The 19720-nt window shown below is 41.3% G+C and overlaps 2 protein-coding genes and 1 pseudogene across 2 annotated transcripts; all 3 read right to left on the bottom strand.

Moving 5' to 3' along the window:
* Positions 1-1702: 1702 nt before the first annotated feature.
* LOC108441365 lies at positions 1703-3469 on the bottom strand (annotated as a pseudogene).
* A 473-nt stretch (positions 3470-3942) lies between these two features.
* LOC108441381 (olfactory receptor 52B2-like) lies at positions 3943-4875 on the bottom strand. Its single transcript, XM_017720865.1, has one exon. It carries the CDS (start codon positions 4873-4875, stop codon positions 3943-3945), a length of 933 nt encoding a protein of 310 aa, XP_017576354.1.
* Positions 4876-16617: 11742 nt separating this feature from the next.
* Positions 16618-17586, bottom strand: LOC119265785 (putative gustatory receptor clone PTE01). Its single transcript, XM_037546781.1, has one exon. It carries the CDS (start codon positions 17584-17586, stop codon positions 16618-16620), a length of 969 nt encoding a protein of 322 aa, XP_037402678.1.
* Between the last annotated feature and the right edge of the window lie 2134 nt (positions 17587-19720).

The raw sequence follows: 19720 nt of genomic DNA, 5'->3' as shown, positions 1-19720 counted from the left end.
GGTGTTTCTCTGATGTGTATGTGAGGAGCGAGACAGGGGTTGGAAACAGAAAACCAGTGCAGTGTGATTACAGGACACACTGAGTAAGAAGCAGAAATGTCTGCCGCTGCCCTCCACTCACATACTCTGTGACTTCTGGAAATATGCAGCTTATGGTTGCATATGGAACAGCTCTGCATCAATTTCATTGTTATATTGATATTATTCCTTGCTTTTGCAGACTTCTTTTCATATTTTGATACTACCCATTTTCATGATGCAGATCATGTCTTTGTTCTCTGATGTATGCAGTTGTACCGTCTATAATATATTAAGTGTGTCCAAATCAGTGGGTCAGTGGGAAACAGAATACTTCCATATTTCCATCAACATTGAAAGGGTTCCATGCAGTGCTCCAGTGGACACAGGGTCAACAATAACAGTGGTTTGACCAGAGATTATTGGTACCTGCAGGATTCAAGCTGAATGACATGGTAGTCCATGTCTGGGTAGTGATTAGTGAGCTGGCAACGGTGAGATGGAAGGGATGGCTGACACTGGCAGTCAGGGGAAGCCAAGTTATATAGTTCACTCATAGCCTCCATGTTAGCACTCATGGGAACATACACGGTCACTATAACAATGGCCATCAATACCTATGGCAAGAAGAGGGGTCACCATGTTACACTCATGAATTCTGCATGTGGTGAATAGAATTTAGAGACCAATCCAGCATCTTGACACCACTTTTTGTTGACATAGACAGCCAGCCTGCCTTTCAAGAGTTTACCAGGCAGCGAGGCTACTCTGTTTACATTGTATAGTATTAGCACATCCAGCTCAATCACTGTGTTCATGATGTTTACATTCAGCCATGTTCCAATATATACAAAGACACAGCTATCCTTCACGCTGCAATGGTATTCTCAAAGTCTGATATGGTCCAAATTATTGTCCAGTGAAAGAACATTAGCCAGCATGTGTTGGAATTGCCAACTTGTTTGGATTAGCTGTTAGCCTAGCCTGCATGCCTCAGCGCACGCTTTTCCTGCTATCGCATCATGTAGCAACACTTTTAATGTTTCTTTTTCAGCTTACTTTCAGGTACTTTACAGTGATAAGATTTAAGATAAGAACTGATACTTGTTCATGCACCGTTGTTTAATTATGACACTTTGCTGTAACAAAATAATTGCAAATTAAAAGAACTTTTTAAAAGAACTATCCTTTAAGCTGGGCCCCAAATTATATTTAGTCATAACAAGCGTTTTACTGACTATTCTGTCTTTTTTTTCCTAGCTCTGCTTAAAGGACAATGTTCTGTCCCAGAAATTCACTTAAATAGGTTGTGTTTACCAAATGTCCACCACACTAAACAGCAAATTTTTTAAACTAATATATTTTAGGAAACTTTTCAGTAATATCCCTTTGAACTTGGCAGTGTAAACACATATACGTATAAACACACCTCACTTTCACAAAGACGTGAAATATGTGAAATGCAAAAAAATAGCTGTAATTTTAGAATTTATTTAACCTGATTCCCCCAAAATATTAGTCACAAGATATAATGTTCTAACTCATTGACTACATTGATTTTTTTTTTTAAAGTATGCTTATTTTGAAATTGATGCCTATAACACAAAGTTACCATCATACATTTGAAGATGGACATCTACACAATATACAAATGTTTAATTTCGCAGACTGTTGACCATGATGCCTACTCATGAAGAATAACCACTGATGTGCTAACATCTGACACATTTATATGGATGCAACATTTAGTTTTTTTCAACATCACAAAGAATGCATTTCTAATTTCTTTTGTTTTCATTCCATATGTAATTGGATTAATGATGGGAAGGATGATAAAAATCATCATGCCACAAAGTTTTGGGGCATTAGGAGATATGTTCTGAAAATGATATGTTAAGAAAATGATGAGAGAATAGTGAAGGTACTCACTATTTCAACAAGACATAATGTAATTATCTGTGCTAAACAGGTATCTAGCCTCTGACTGCACATGGGTAATGCAGGTGATGGGAATGTGTATGTACAAAAATAACTGAATAGCCACATTTATAGCCTGCATGAATCCTGTCATAGCCAACCCATAAATATTGTTTGCAGTAGTTCCCCCCCTCAAGAGTGTAACTAAGGCAGAATTACAACAGTACACTTTAACAATGACCGTCTTGCACTTTGGCATTCTGGCCTGAAGGGCAAACAGCACAAGCACCAAGGAAACATCAAGACCCCAAACCAATGACACAATACAACAAAGTGTGAATGGTATTATGATAGAATTATTTCTGAGTGGTTTGCATAGCTATGTAGCAGTGAAATGACATATTTACATGTCAAATTTATTGTGGCATTATCTTTTGGTTTATACTTTCTGTTTCTTCCAGTTGATTATTTAGCAGCTGAAGCCTTGAAAGATGCAGATTATTCAGCTGTGTGGACTGAGGAGCAAAGTAAGGTACATTTATATACATAATATATCCTCTAATATCCTCCCAACACTATGCAAATGATTTGCACAGCACCAGAGGATTTCCAGCAATGTTTGACACACGGTCGAGCTAATCGGAAACTTTATATGTATAGTTGGAAATAGTAAGTTTGTGTCCATGCATTATTTGAAACTTATGAAATGACTGAAAGAACACTTACTGGGCTCAGAAGAAATTACATTGTTAACATTTAAGATAATCACTGATGCTTTTACTTTTACAGTCCTGATTTATTAACAACACTTCACTATAGCAACAGAAAAATTGCACATTTGAATTAAACAGTTTGGGAACTTAACCATGCCTTCTGATTGTGGTGGTGGTTCGATAGTTGGTCAGCTAGCTGTGCTAGCTTGTTCACTATTACTGCACAAATATTCTTTTCAGCAGGCCACCAGTGAGCAATATGACTCTTTTAATTAAAAGGCAGGAATTTCTCAACAAAGAAATGCCATGTCTCGCATTATGAGCTTGCTCATTCATATTTTAACCAGTGACTTGTCTGCTAATTTTTAACATCTCTGGTGCATTGAAGGCATTCCACACAATGATTGCTGAGACAGGCTCCAGCTCCCCCTGCGACCTGGAAGGATAAGTGGCTTCGAAGATCTGTGTGTGTGGTGCAGTGAAAGGATGCTCTATATCAATATCCAACAAAAAGGATGTGGTACCTGATTGTGTTGGTTACAAACAGTAATAATTTACTAGTTATGTTTTTGGACCCACCAAGCTATTCAAGAAAGATATGAAAATGAAAAATTTCATTTAGCAGTACCATTAAAGGACTGATTTTCGGTAACTTTAGCTAAGTTGATATTATCACACAGCACTCCTTTACATTTAAATATGAGAATTTCACTCAAAGGTGATGTGACCCTTTTGAAAATGTAGCTCTACCACAATAAGTGGTTTCCTGTTCTCCTCTTGCTTGGTTAAAGAAGATCAGGGCATGTAACACAGACTGGCATCCTTGGGCTTCTTGTTAGGCAAAGGCGCTTTTGTGACCTTGAACACCATAACTAAAACAGATATTAGGGCACTTACGGGCAAAATTAACAGTCCTTTCTCAGCTAAGTGTGGCCTCTCTCTACCTGTTGGTGCTTTTAAAGCTAGATGTACCATTCAAACTAACACCCCATCATAGCCATTAGGGAAGACTGCTCTCTCTTTAGGCTTCTTGTGCTTTTGGATCAGACTTTTTTACCACAAGACATAACAAAATTATTTCAGGTGACAATCCACCACATTCTGTTGTTTTCCAATAAACACCTCAGCAGTCATCCAGTCATTAATAAAAATACATATTAAGCAAGGAAGAAAATAAAATATTAAAATGAAGCCCTTCTGCTACTGCAATAAATAAATAAATGAATAAATGCATAAATAAATGAAGTGGACAACATTAGACATCACATCGATCAACATTTCATGCCCGTCATGTCTAGAATATTTTTTTTTGGAAGAATTCTAAAATATTGTGACGGATTTCCTTTGTTTTCAGTCCGTATATTAGAGGATTAAGAAAAGGAGGAAATACCATTACTGAAACACCTAAAGCCCTTCTTATGTAAGGAGATACATTTGGAAGTCGGTGAGCAATTAGAGCAAAGAATGCATTGAACTCCAAGCATAAGAAAACAATTAGGTGTGTACCACACGTCTGAATTGCTTTACTCTTTGCATCAAACTGTCTTTTAGAAACAACAGTGATTAAGATTTTGATGTATGTAAATACCACTATCAGCAGTGACAGGCCTTGGAAAAAAATAGTTATAAACAATCCATAGTAGCTATTTAACTGTATATCCCCACATATAAGCCTCAATAAAGAAGGGTTATTGCAGTACATGTCTACTATGTTTGTGAAACAAATCTCTTTGCGGTAGTTCAGTGCAAGTAATAAACCAATTAGAGTAAAATCTAAAGTCCACATTATAATAATTATTTTCAACAGGTTATTTGGAGACATCAAGGTGTTATATTTCAGCGGACAACAGATGGCAACATATCTGTCATAAGCCATAGCAGTGAGAATGAGAAGTGAACCAGCTCCATACAGGTGTGTCAGAAATGCTTCAGCAAAGCAGGCAGAGTAAGTGATGGATCTACTCTGTGACAAAATACTAGACACCAGCTGAGGGAAAAAGGCTGTGGCACCCACCATATCATTGAGTGGCAAGTTAAATAACAGTAAATACATAGGCTTATGAAGTTTCCTGTTCAAAGCAATTGTTAATAATACGGTCATATTGAAAACCAAAATAGCACAGTATGCAAGAGTTCCAAATATGAATGCAGGGAAAACATGAGATGGTAATATGTCCAGTGGTTCCATAGTCAAAAGAGTTGTATAAATTGACCAATTAGATGCCATTGTAACTCCTTTAAAATGCATCAGGTATCAAGATAAGTGTATGATAACCTCAGACTGCTCTGAAAGTTCTTGTAATGTAAGCTCCGCCTGGCATTTATACATCAGGCATTAGAGGAGAGTCCTTTACAATTCCCATGTGCTCAATTTCAGGATTGCTTCTGAATGTCCTGTGGAAAGGAAAAAGGCTTAGGAAAACATTTAGATGTATTCAAGTCATTTAAAGCAACATTAACATTCAAGAGCTGGTAAAAGATATTTAAATAGCATTTAAAATAAAATAGGGGTATGACATCCTTTAGAAGGGCTTTTGCAAAGATAGTTCTGAAAACATAAATTAAATAGCTACGCCAATCAGGCATAACATTATGACCACCTCTCTGTTTCTACGTTTATTGTCCTTTTTATCAGGTCCACTTAGTATTTGGGTGCACTTTGCAGTTCTACAATTATATACTGTAGTCCACCTGTTTCTCTGCATACTTAATTAGCCCCCTTTTACCCTGTTCTTCAGTGCTATTTCACTCTGCTTGGTTCTGATTCTGAGCAGTACTAACTAACCAGTGATTGGAGAGGCCTATTGGGTTCAGATACCTCCAGAAGATAAGCAATGTGTTTTGGTTCAAGTCTATTTAGAGATTTATCTACAATTATAGAAGCACCAATTCTGTGCTTAATTGGCAGTCAGTGCAGTGACTTGAGGATTGGAGTAATGTGTTCTGGTCTTCTAGTTCTTGTAAGAATTCTGGCAGCTGCATTTTGCATAAACTGTACCTTTCTGATTGTGGCTTTGGGAGGGCTAGTAAAAAAACAAAAACAAAACAAAAAAAACATTGCAGTAATTCAGCCTGTCATAGATGAATGTATAAATGAGTTTATCTAGATTTGTTGTGAAATTTTTTAAGTTTGGTATATAACAAAAGGCAGAACTTTAATTATTGTTTTTATATGGCTGCTGAAATTCAGATCTGCATAAACTGTTATGCCAAAATTTCAGACTTGATCTTTAGCCCTCAGAGCTGTGGTGTCTAGATGAGCACTGGCCTTGCTCTTTTCTCCATTTAGTTGGAGAAAGCTTGACATCAATGACATCAAATATCAATGGAACTGTAGTCATCAGACAAGACAGCTAAATAAATCTGGGCGTTGTCAACTTAGCTGTGGTATGATATTTTATTATTTTTAAGGATTTGACACAGTGTTAGCATAATAGATTGAACAGTGGGGGCGCAAGAATGGATTCTTATGGAACACCACAGGTCAACGTTTCCCCAAGATTTGTAGCTGTTGACTGCAATGAAGTAGCTCCAATCCTCCAAACATGATCAGAACCAGCTAAGAACAGTTCCGGAAAGCTCTACCTACTTTTCTGGGCTGTCTAAAAGAATGTTATGATCGACCTGAGCCGAGAGGGAATGAAAGCTCGCTGCTCTGCCTCCTCATCACCGCTTGCAGCTCGGCCATCCAGATCAAACATGAGGTGTAATGAAGCGTCCTTGCTGCGGATCAGGCGGCAGGGCCCAGTTGGCGGAGCTCGGGACTCGCTCCTTGGTTTCGTGCCTCTTGTGGCTGCCACCGTCGTTTTCTTCCTACCGCCGTCACTCGCATCACTTGGCGGAGGTCTGGCTTTGCGCCCTTTCCCCACCATCTTTACCGGGGTTCAGGCCCTGCCTTCTGGCAAGCTTGCGCAACTGCTATCAGGGCCCGGAGGGCGGGCACACGTCACAGAGAGCAATGAGCTGTTATGTGAATGGAAATTACGCTGGAAGTCTTCATTACTGTAAGTACTTATTTAAGAATTTGCTAAGCTGATTAGAGTCAACTGTCTCAGTAAATATAAGTTTTGGTCTGTAGGTCTTCAGTTATTAAGGACAGAGGTATCTAGATTGCTCTTTTTTTAGGAAAGACTTAGTCACTGCAGTTTTCAGCAGCCCAGGGAAAAAGCTTGAAAGGAGCCATTTACTATTTGCAATAAATCTGCTGCTAGGCAGCTCAGGACTTCCTTCAAAAGTGAGTGGGCACAACAAGAAGAACACATGGATAATTTCAGAAGCTGAATTTTTTCGTTCAGGTTTTTCAGAACAATAGCATAGAATGTAGACATGTTATATATCTAGTTATTTTGAGGTAGTATATGCTGACTAGCCCTGTTCATAGAAAAAGTGGTGTTGCTAACCGGTCCGGATTTTTTTTTCTTAAAGAAAGCTACAAATTCATTACAAGAAAGGAGGTCAGGGTCTACCTGTGCTTTTAGGTGTGTTCGCCTGCCAAAGATTGTAAATAAGGTTCAGGAATGTTTTTGTTAATAATGCAAGATACGTAAGACTGTCTGGCTTTATGTACTTCTAAGTTGTAGTTATTTAGTCTTTCTTTGAAATGTCATATTGAATTTGCACTTAACTTAAGCTCAGGTTTCGGGGGAGTGGCTGAGCTGCAATGGAGTAGGACGTGTGTTTGGAAGCTTTTGTTTAAAATTGTAATTTATCTGCGCTTTTTGGTCCTATATATAGTCTTACCTTACTCCGCAGTACTTTTAGTTGGGAAGTCTAGCTTTGGACTGCGTAAGATGTCTGGTAAAAACTCTAAAACTCACAATACTATTCAGACACAACTGCGGCCTGGTTCACAAACCGCAACCACGTCCTCGTGTGCACCGTCGGCTCCTGCAGAGGCCGCCTCGATGCACGGTAACCTTGACCCCGCTGCTCTCAAGCTCGAGTTGCTAGCCTCGTTGAGGAAAGATATTGCTGATATCTTCAAAAAGGAACTCCAGGATACTCTCTGCGATGTTTTGTCTACTATCCAGCTCAACCTGCAAGCTGTAAAGACACAGCTGGTACATGATAAAGCTGCTACCAGGTCTAAGCTGAAAGGTACGGTCGGAGAGATGGAGCACGCACTCACCGAGTGCTCCGATGATCTCGCCATGATGAAAGCTACTATCAAGTCCCTCACGGCTAACGTAGCCAAGCTGGAAAATAAATGTGAAGACTTGGAGTCCAGATCTCGGCGTAACAGCATTAGGATACTGGGAGTACTGGAGGGTCCTGACACCTGTACCACTGCTGCTGTAGCTGCCTTGCTGAATGAAGCGTTCGGTCTGGTAAAGGATCCGCTTTTGGACCGGTCCCACTGGACCCTCCAACCCAAGCCCAAGCCCGGTGATCGTCCACGAGTTATTGTGTGCAGATTTCATTATCACAGTGATTGTGTGGACATTCTACCCCACGCTAGAGAGCTCCGACAGATTAAAGTCAGAGACCAGATCATCTCAATCTTTCCTGACTACACTGGTAGGTAGTGGGCTTGAGCTGCATTCAATGAGGTCAGGCGCCAACTTCGTGGCATTGACGGTGCTCGGTATGGTCTGATTCACCCAGCGTGACTTCGCATAACATACAACAGTGTCGAGAAAGACTTTGTTTCAGCATAGGAAGCCAGCGACTATGTCAAAACCTTGATTTCTGAGTGAACTCTAACAGCTTTTCAGTTCATCATTGCTTAGGGTTTATGGACTCACTAGCCTTATTTCCCCACCTGTGCACTCTTAGGTGGTTTACTGGTTTGTTGCGCTAACTAGGTTGGTGTTACTATTGTTTGTTGATAGCAGGCATTTATTTTGTTTTGTTTTGTCCTTCAATCTCACTGGATACTGATATATAAAAAGGCTATACCAGGTTTTATACAACCCCAATTACAATGAAGTTGGGATGTTGTGTAAAACATAAATAAAAACAGAATACGATGATCTGCAAATCCTTTTCAAACGAATAAACTTTATTGTTTTTTGCAAATATTCACTCATTTTGAATTTGATGCCTGCAACACATTCAAAAGAAGTTGGCACAGGGGCAATAAAAGACTGGGAAAGTTGAGGAATGCTCAAAAAACACCTGTTTGGAACATTCCACAGGGGACCAGGTCCATCGGAAACAGGTGAGTGTCATGATTGGTGAAAGGACCGGCCGTTTTTGGTCCGTTCATGAAGAGGAACCAGAGAGTGGATCACCTGTCCTGTGGAAAGTCTCAGTTGCAGCAAGAGTGCTCGGTGCAGAAAGACAGAACCACTCTCATAATCAATCAAAGAGTTTATTAAGTCTTCTGCACAAAGAAAGAAGGGCACTCCTTCTTTTATACAAACACGTCCTGCCTTGTTGCGTACAAGCAAACAGGGTGGACCCAAATAAGTTGTCTAACAGTCATGAAATGCTAAGCTGACACTCACAGACCACCGGAACTGCCCAAAGGAGGGGGGCTTCTGCTCTGTGTACAATAATCTTACCTACGAAAGAGAACAAATGGTTCTGGACAGGATGTTGTCCCGATAAGAGGAGCAAGTTGTTTGTGCAAACTGCCAAGGACAGTAGCTATGCTTGCTGCAAAGTCTGCTTAGAGCAGAGTTAGAGCAGAGTTAACCCTTTCAATTGGGTATAAAGGGAGCATCCCTGAAAGGGTCAGTCATTCAAAAGCAAGGATAGGGCAAGGTTCACCACTTTGTGACCAACTGCGTGAGCAAATAGTCCAACAGTTTAAGAACAACGTTTCTCAATATGCAATTGCAAGTAATTTAGGGATTTCAGCATCTAAGTAAGTAAGTAAGTAAGTAAGTGATACTGTTTTGATCCCACAACCGGGGAAATTCCATCTCCGCATTTAACCCATCCATGCAAGTGAAACACCACACACACACTAGGGGGCAGTGAGCACACTTGCCCGGAGCGGTGGGCAGCAGATGAGATCCACCCTGAGTTCCTCAAGGCTCTGGATGTTGTGGGGCTGTCTTGGCTGACACGCCTTTTCAACATTGCGTGGACATCGGGGGCGGTGCCACTGGATTGGCAGACTGAGGTGGTGGTGCCTCTTTTTAAAAAAGGGGACCGGAGGGTGTGTTCCAACTACAGGGCAATCACACTCCTCAGCCTCCCTGGTAAGGTCTATGCATGGGTACTGGAGAAGAGAGTTCGTCTTATAGTCGAACCTCGGATCCAGGAGGAGCAGTGCGGGTTCCGCCCTGGTCGTGGAACACTGGACCAACTCTTCACCCTCTCCAGGATTCTGGAGGGTTCATGGGAGTTTGCCCAACCAGTCCACATGTGCTTTGTGGATCTGGAGAAGGCATTCGACGGTGTTCCCTGGGTTATTCTGTGGGAGGTGCTTCGGGAGTACGGGGTAAATGGCTCTTTGCTACGAGCCATTCAGACCCTGTACAAACAAAGCTGGAGTTTGGTTCGCATAGCGGCAGTAAGTCAGACTCGTTCCCAGTGAGAGTTGGACTCCGTAAGGGCTGCCCTTTGTCACCGATTCTATTCATAATTTTTATGGATAGAATTTCTCAGTCAGGGGATGGAGGGTGTCCGGTTTGGTGACCTCAGGGTCACATCGCTGCTGTTTGCAGATGATGTGGTCCTATTGGGGACATCAGGGCGTGAACCTCAACTTTCGCTGGATCGGTTTGCAGCCGTGTGTGAAGCGGCCGGGACTAGAATCAGTACCTCTAAATCCGAGACCATGGTTCTCAGGCGGAAAAGGGTGGAGAGCCCTCTCTGGGTCAGGGATAGGCTCTTGCCTCAAGTGGAGGAGTTCAAGTATCTCGGGGTCTTGTTCATGAGTGATGGTACAAGGGAGCGGGAGATTGACAGGCGGATTGGTGCTGGGTCAGCAGTGATGCGGGCTCTTTACCGGTCTGTTGTGGTAAAGAAAGAGCTGAGCCATAAGACAAGGCTCTCAATTTACCAGTCGATCTATGTTCCCACCCTCACCTATGGTCATGAGCTTTGGGTAATGACCGAAAGAATAAGATCGCGAATACAAGCGGCCGAAATGAGTTTCCTCCGCAGGGTGTCTGGACTCTCCCTTAGAGATAGGGTGAGAAGTTTGGTCATCTGGGAGGGACTCGGAGTAGAGCCGCTGCTTCTTCACGTCAAGAGGAGCCAGCTGAGGTAGTTCGGGCATCTGGTTAGGATGCCTCCTGGACGCCTAACTCGGGAGGTGTCACAGGCAAGTCCACCTGGGAGGAGACCCCGGGGAAGACCGAGGACACGCTGGCGTTACTATATCGCCCAGCTGGCCTGGGAGTGCCTCGAAATCCCCCTTGGAGAGCTAGTGGAAGTGGCTGGGGAAAGGCAGGTCTGGGCCTCATTGCTTAGGATGCTGCCCCCGCAACCCGAACCCTGGAGAAGCGGAAGGTGATGAATGGATGGATGGATGGCATTTGGCTGAACTTCCTGAACTTGTCATTTCCTTATATGCTAAAAAGGCATTCAATAGGGTAGAGTGGGAGTACTTCTTTGCAGTTTTGAGGAAATTCAGATTTGGTAATAAATTTATTTCTTGGATTCGGAGAATCGGGAATTGGCAATACAAATTCATGCGGAATCCTGGGAACAGGCCATAGAAAGGATTCGATCTACCACCTCTTGTGCCCGTCTCGGACTTATCCAATTTAAAGTCTTATACAGGGTGCATTTCTCTAAGGCTTGACTATCTGAATTGTATCCAGAAATGGAAGACAAATGTAATAAATGCCATGGCTCTCCTCGTCAAAGTAGCCACGTGTTTTCTTTGTCCTGATCTGAAAGGCTTCTGGAAGGGTTATTTTTGATCGCTATATTTGGGATTCCTGACCACTTATTATCACTTAAATCTACACAAAAGGATATTATAGCTTTCACATCCTTACTAGCAAGACGCACAAGAAGAAGTATTTTTCCAAAATAAATAAATAAATGAATAAATTAAGCTCAGGTTTCATGCATTCACTTTTCTGGGTTTTTACTACCAGACTACATCACCCAGACACTTCTGCCTACCACAAATTGTTTTGGTTTTCACAGGTGCCAAAGCATCAATAACATTCACAGTTTTAGAATTAAGGTTGTTGACAACATTTTCAGGACAGTCAGATATTTTGCATGGTGTTTTATCCATAGCCATTATAAACAGCTCCCTCGCATTCTCAGTTAGAAACCTTTTCTTTACGGAGTCAGATCTAGTTTAAGCAGCTGGAGTAGTTACAATATTGAAAAAGAAACAAAAGTGGTCAGAAATACCAAAGTCTTTACCACCAACAGATGAAATAATCAGTACTTTGATAATAATGAAGTCTAGTATATGCCCACATTTGTGTGTTGGCTCTTTCACAAGGTTAAAGTCACCAGTGATGAGAAATGTGATCAAGGTCAGTTGAAATAACTGCAAGCAGCTCAGTTAATTAATTAATAAGGTCTATAGAGTATGATGGTGATCTATAAATGCTTAATATAACCTTTGGTGTACCTTTTAGCACAATATTGAGGTATTCAAAGGAGATGAAGTCTACAAATGCTAACTTCTTCTTCTTCTTTCGGCTGCTCCCTTTATGGGTCTCCACAGCAGATCATCTGCCTCCATCTTGTCCTATCCACTGCCTCCTCTACTTATACACCAACCATCTCCACCTTCACTACATGCATAAACCTTCTCTGAGGTCTACCTCTTCTCCTTCTACCCGGTAGCTCCATCTCCAACATTCTTTGACCAATATATCCACTATTCCTCCTCAACGCATGTCCAAACCATCTCAACCTGGCCTCTCTGGCTGTATCTCCAAACTGCTCCACCTTCACTGTCCCTCTGATCTGCTCATTTCTAATCTTGTCCAGCCTTGTCACTCCCAACGAAAATCTCAGCATCTTCATCACCACCACCTCCAGCTCAGCCTCCTGTCTTTTAGACAGAGCAACAGTCTCCAAACCATACATCATAGCAGGATGCACTACTGTCTTGTAAACCTTCCCTTTCACTCTTGCTGCTATCCTTCTGTCACACATCAGCCCTGACACCCGTCTCCACCCACTCCACCCTCTTCTTCACCTCTTTTCTACACTGTCCATTGCTCTGGATGGTTGACCCAAGATATTTGAAGTCATCCACCTATACAACCTCTACTCCTTGTATCTTCACCTTTCCACCTGCCTCCCTCTCATTCACACACATGTATTCCGTCTTGTCTCTACTGACCTTCATTCCTCTCCTCTCCAGTGCAAATCTCCACCTCTCCAGATTCTCTTCCACCTGCTCTCTACTCTCACCACAGATTACAATGTCATCTGCAAACATCATGGTCCATGGAGCCTCCTGCCTGACCTCATCTATCAACCTTTCCATCACAATTGCAAACAAGAAGGGGCTCAAAGCTGATCCCTGATGTAACCCTACCTTCACCTTGAAACCATTTGTCACACCTCACCACTGTCTCACTATCCTCATACTTTTCAGCTACACCTGACCTCCTCATACAGTACCACAGTTCCTCTCTTGGCACCCTATCATATGCCTTCTCTAGATTCTCAAAGACTCAATGAGGTCCTTCTGACCTTCTCTGTACTTCTCTACCAACACTCTCAACCCAAAAATTGCATCTGTGGTACTCTTTCTGGGCATGAAACCAAACTGCTGCTCACTGATCTGAACCTCTCACCATATCCCTACAAATGGTAACTGATGGTATTGAAATGTACTTTTAAAAATAGTCACTATTCCACACATTCATAAAATCAAAATTTGGAGGAGTAGATTATGAAAGGACAGATTCTCTATTGGAGTAGTCTAACCAACTTTCAGTCAGAGACAAAGAAGAGATACACCAACCATCTCCACCTTCACTACATGCATAAACCTTCTCTGAGGTCTACCTCTTCTCCTTCTACCCGGTAGCTCCATCTCCAACATTCTTTTACCAATATATCCACTATTCCTCCTCAACACATGTCCAAACCATCTCAACCTGGCCTCTCTGGCTTTATCTCCAAACTGCTCCACCTTCACTGTCCCTCTGATCTGCTCATTTCTAATCTTGTCCAGCCTTGTCACTCCCAACGAAAATCTCAGCATCTTCATCACCACCACCTCCAGCTCAGCCTCCTGTCTTTTAGACAGAGCAACAGTCTCCAAACCATACATCATAGCAGGATGCACTACTGTCTTGTAAACCTTCCCTTTCACTCTTGCTGCTATCCTCCTGACACCCGTCTCCACCCACTCCACCCTCTTCTTCACCTCTTTTCTACACTGTCCATTGCTCTGGCTGGTTGACCCAAGATATTTGAAGTCATCCACCTATACAACCTCTACTCCTTGTATCTTCACCTTTCCACCTGCCTCCCTCTCATTCACACACATGTATTCCGTCTTGTCTCTACTGACCTTCATTCCTCTCCTCTCCAGTGCAAATCTCCACCTCTCCAGATTCTCTTCCACCTGCTCTCTACTCTCACCACAGATTACAATGTCATCTGCAAACATCATGGTCCATGGAGCCTCCTGCCTGACCTCATCTATCAACCTTTCCATCACAATTGTAAACAAGAAGGGGCTCAAAGCTGATCCCTGATGTAACCCTACCTTCACCTTGAAACCATTTGTCACACCTCAACACTGTCTCACTATCCTCATACTTTTCAGCTACACCTGACCTCCTCATACAGTACCACAGTTCCTCTCTTGGCACCCTATCATATGCCTTCTCTAGATTCTCAAAGACTCAATGAGGTCCTTCTGACCTTCTCTGTACTTCTCTACCAACACTCTCAACCCAAAAAATGCATCTGTGGTACGCTTTCTGGGCATGAAACCAAACTGCTGCTCACTGATCTGAACCTCTCACCATATCCCTACAAATGGTAACTGATGGTATTGAAATGTACTTTTAAAAATAGTCACTATTCCACACATTCATAAAATCAAAATTTGGAGGAGTAGATTATGAAAGGACAGATTCTCTATTGGAGTAGTCTAACCAACTTTCAGTCAGAGACAAAGAAGAGATAGGTTATGTGAGATAATAAGATTATTTACTATAAAACATTTGTTTGCAAGAGACCTAGTATTTAGTAGTGCAATATAGGGATCCTAGATAGTGACATTTTCAGCTCAGAATATGTCCCTATATTTAAAAGTGTCTAGTGCCAGTGCTCTTCTAATGCTGTATGTCAGCTCATTCCATCCTTATTTCTCTGTGTATCAGATAAATATGATTACAGATAAATTGTAATGGTATTGGATGTTTGTCAGACAGATCTGCTGACCATAATTTAAGTTTCAAATGCTGTGCTCAGAAATTTGAAATGACAGAAGGTGCAAAAAACATTTGGAATCAATGTGCAATGCTGTTTTGTGACATTGCAACCTGGGCTGGCTGCTTGGTTGACACTGCACTCCAGCTCTGGGACTGCCTGGACTGGTAGTGTTAGGCTGTATGAGTAGCGCTATGCCGCAGCCACAAGGCCTCTCATGGTTGCCTAAGCAATGCAGCCTAAGCGATGCTATGTCGCAGCTACGTTGCTGCCTGGGCCAGCCACTTGGGTGAGCCTGGTGGTGTTCAGCTGCAGGAAAATGCTAGGAAATTCTTAGCTAAGCACGTCTTTGGCCTTCTAGGCTTTCTGGGCTGGCCTCCAGTGTGATGGACAGTAGTTGTGGTGCGAGACTTTCGCCATGGCTAAGGACTCTTTCTGAGCTAACTAAGTGATTCTATACTATGGTCAGTTAAATCTCCCCTGCTAACTGTGGGAACCATGGAGCTGTGTGTGTGTTCTGTGTTATGAATTGATGATTAAGTATTTTGTTACTTTCTGATTAGAAAGCGTCCCTAAGCATTGTAAAAATGTTATAGAAATAAAAATGATGATGAGACTAATTGGTAATTTTGTTTTTACACAGTTGTATTTAAAAATGAGTTCATTTAGTATTAGTTACTTTCTAGCTAAATGAATATAACTGAAAACTCTTTAGCTATAGGCAAAGTATGGGGCTATACAAGAGAGGACAAAAGACAAAGAAACAAACAAAAACAGTACAGGAACACCACTGGCTTTAGAAACACCTACTGAACAGCAACACTACATTACTACTCAGTAAAACCTGACTCAGTGTCCATCAACAAAACAGTCTTTCATTCTTACAATAGCTGAACCTATAACCTTGTATAGAATATCACATTATGAACTACTACTGCTTTTGTTTGGAGACAGTGCAGCACTGTGACATAATGGGTAGGGTTGTTGCCTTACAGCAAGCTTGGGCTCTGTCCCTTGGCCAAATGATCAATGTCCTTTCTGTGTGGAGTTTGCATGTTTTCCCCATGTCTGTGTGGGTTTTCTCCCACTGTACAAAGAAATGCATGAATTAATTTTTTATTGTAAAGGACAACAAATAGTCATCTATCTGTCATAAGCCATAGGACTGAGAATGAGAAATGCTCCAGTTCCATACATGTGTTGGTAAAGCTTGCACAAGACAAGCAGAGTAAGTGATTGATCTATTCTGTGACAGTATATTGGTGAAAGGGCTTGTTGCTGATTGAGTATGTATATAATGAAAATAAAAGTCCTTAAGAAAAGTTATTTTCCATTAGTTGATCTTTATCTTTACAGCAAGCTCAAATACTACTGCTTGTTTTGCAAAAAGAACAATATTATATTGTTGAATAAACATAAAATATATATTTTCACACCAGCATTGTGTTGGCACTGGTATGAGCTGTGATAAATAAGTAATGTTAAGAAGAATTTGGTTTAAAATGAGTTCTGACCGTAAATTGCGACAACAATGACCATGTTATTTATTATTTGCATTCAGTCCAGACCCTCAGTCTACACAAGAGAGAGCAGAGCAAACTGTTCTAAATGCTGACATAAAATGTCACTTTTGTAAGGAATCCATATGAAAAGCAATCAATTGGTGGCAAATGACCAATTTTTTACTGCAATTTTAATGTTTCACCCCAACGAGTTTGTTTTTCTGTTTTTGTGGGAAGACCTTATGGAAAAATAAAATAAAATTCTCTCTAATTTCTTTTGTTTTCAGCCCATATATTAGAGGATTAAGTATTGGAGGAAATATCACAGCAGAAGCACCTAAGGCCCTTCGTAAGCTTGGGGATGCTGTTTCAAATCTGTGAGCAATAAATGCAAAGAATGTATTGAACTCAAAGCATAAGAACACAATTAAGTGTGTACCACAAGTCTGAATTGCTTTACTTCTGGCATCAGATTGTCTTTTAACCACAACAGTGATTAAAATTTGGACGTAGGTGAAGACCACTATCAGCAGAGACAGACCATCAAAAAAGGTCATTACAAACAGTCCATAGTAGTTATTTACCCTTGTGTCCTCACATACCAGCTTCATTAAAGATGGATTATTGCAGAAAATGTCCACTATTTGTGTGCTGCAAATCTCTTTGCGGTAGTTCATTGCAAGTAGTATGCCAATCAAAGTAACATTTAAGATCCACATTATTATAATTATTTTCAGCAAGTTATTTGGAGACATCATGGTGTTGTATTTCAATGGACAACAGATTGCAACATATCTGTCATAAGCCATAGCAGTGAGAGTGAGAAATGTTCCAGCTCCATACAGATGAATCAGTAAGGCTTGCACAAAACAAGCAGAGTAAGTGATGGATCTATTCTGTGACAGAATACTAGACACCAGCTGAGGGAAAAAGGCTGAGGCACCCATCATATCATTGAGTGGCAAGTTAAACAACAGAACATACATAGGCTTATGAAGTTTCCTGTTCAGAGCAATAGTGAGCAACACAGTCATATTGAAAAGCAAAATGAAGCAATAGGTGAGAGTTCCAAATATGAATGCTGGAAAAATGTTAGATGAAGGTAAGTCCAGTGATTCCAAAGTCAAAGATCTTGCATATATGGAGAAATTACAATCCATTATGTACTTATTTTCTTTGTTTTGCTTACCTAGAAAAAATCTCTTTTTGGCATATCAAAATCTCTGATCATATCAAGTTAAATGGAGAGTCTTAGTGAGAATTTGGCAGCAAGTTTAACAATGTATGTGAGGAATCTCTCAGATCTCTATAATTGTACACATGGTCATGTGCAGCAGTTTCACCTTGCATGGCAATTTTATACACCCGGTATAGATGTCCTTTTCAAATCCCAACAGATCACCTCTCACTACCATGGCTCTGTACCACAATTCATGCTGGGGCTGGTGATTTCCATATCATTTACATTTTATTTGAAGGACAGAATCAGCAAATACAGTTTTTCTAAAGCGGTTTCTGCTTCCTATACTCAAGGGAATTTAGGGCTTGTACTACACCAGCAGCACACCTTGTTCATGATGTACAGTTACAGGCATAATTTCTAAGCAGTTATGTAAAAAATGCACATGTGTCTTGGTGGGAAATGGAGGGGTATGGTCACAGACAGAAAAGGCACCCTATCTGACTGTGCTTCCAAGTTTCTTACAGAATCAGACCTGCTACTGGGCATTTCAGTTATTATTCACAACATTATTCAAACAATATTTGTAGTATTTGATTAATACCAGCCGCCCAATCCAACTCAAAAATAAGTTGCATTTAACATTAAAAGAAAAAAAAATTCTATTCAACCAAATGAACAAGTGTTTGTGTGTGTGTGTGTATGTGTGTGTGTGTGTGTGTGTGTATGTGTGTGTTTTTGGATACAGGTTAGCAAAAAAAAAAGTGTTATAGTGTGTTGTGCTGGTCTGAGTGGATTAGTCACAGCAGTGCTGCTGGAGTTTTTAAATAAATAAATATATACAGTATATAAACAGAGGAATTTGGAAATACTCTTATTAGAACCAGCAGAAAGGCAACTGAAAAACAAAGTCTGAATGGTGGGAAGGCCATCGGATTCCTCTCTGTGGCAGAAACTCAACCCAACTAAACAACCCCACACCCAAAAGGCTATGTGTATTTGAAATGTGTTTGGGGAGAAAACTAGCTTGAGCTTGTAAGTAGGACAATAATCTATGCCAGTGGACCAATATATGCTTGCTATCTGGGACCTCATCCCAAATATCAAAGACCCACATGTCCCAAAACAGATCTGGTCCATTTCTGACACAGCACTACTACATACTGGCAAACTGTGAGCCAGGTCTCGCAGAGACACTGCAGTGTTGCCCACTGGCAAAAATGAATTAGATCCAAAAGAGGCCCAGATATCAGCAGAAAATATGTTACAGTGATGGGATTTGGTGCAGTTGAGACAGCAGTAGATCAGTATTGCTGTGGGAAGACCCATTGTAGAGCCTTATAGCAGTGGGGAGGAAAGATCTCACATGGCACTCTTCAACACAGCGCAATCGAAACTGTAAGTCTGCCACACGATGTACATCTCTGTTTTTCCAGTGTAATATGCAGGGGTTTGAGGTATTGTCCAAGATGGCTAACAGCTTGTTGAGAGTCCTTTGTTCTACAGACTCCAGAGTCCAGCTACGTTTCCTCAATTTGTTCAGAACACTTTTGTTAATGCTGTTGTCCCAGCACACAGCTGCATAGAATAAAGCACTGCAACAGACTGTAGAATGGAGTAGGAGCTAAGTGCGCATACCAAAAGAACTCAGCAAGAAGTACAGGTGGCTTTTGCCTTTCTTGTACACAATGTGTGAGTGTTACATTTCCAAACTGCAAGGCTGTCGAGAATGAATTGTCTGAACAATTCCACACAGTTACTTCACACTCTAGATTCAATGCCACCAGGCCCTGCCTCTTTGCTCTGTTTGAGTTTTTTCAATTCATTCTTCACCTGATCAGCAGGGAATGTACCATCACTGGTCATTCCAGTTGTGGGCGTATTTTACAGACAGCGGTTGTTGGTTGTCATAGGTTTTAATGGTTGTGCTGGAGGACAGGGAGGCTGTAAATGGCCAGTGGCAATGTTGTGCAGATATTTTGATCTGTGTAGGAGACATTAGAGCTGGAGAAGAACCTTTGTCAAATCGTACAAAGAATTGGCTTGACTCATTTGCCCGTTTGCTCTCAACAACTGTTGGATTAGGGTTCCAGTGGTTGACGCCAGTAACGTCT

Source organism: Pygocentrus nattereri, chromosome 17, assembly GCF_015220715.1.
Source record: "Pygocentrus nattereri isolate fPygNat1 chromosome 17, fPygNat1.pri, whole genome shotgun sequence".
Lineage (NCBI taxonomy): Eukaryota > Metazoa > Chordata > Actinopteri > Characiformes > Serrasalmidae > Pygocentrus > Pygocentrus nattereri.
Note: the sequence above shows the minus strand (reverse complement) of the source record. Positions and strands in the feature narration are given on the sequence as shown.

Excerpts from the sequence above, each read along its gene's own strand:
- LOC108441381 (XM_017720865.1), bottom strand. The coding sequence starts at position 4,875 with ATGGCATCTAATTGGTCAATTTATACAACTCTTTTGACTATGGAACCA.
- LOC119265785 (XM_037546781.1), bottom strand. The coding sequence starts at position 17,586 with ATGGATTGTAATTTCTCCATATATGCAAGATCTTTGACTTTGGAATCA.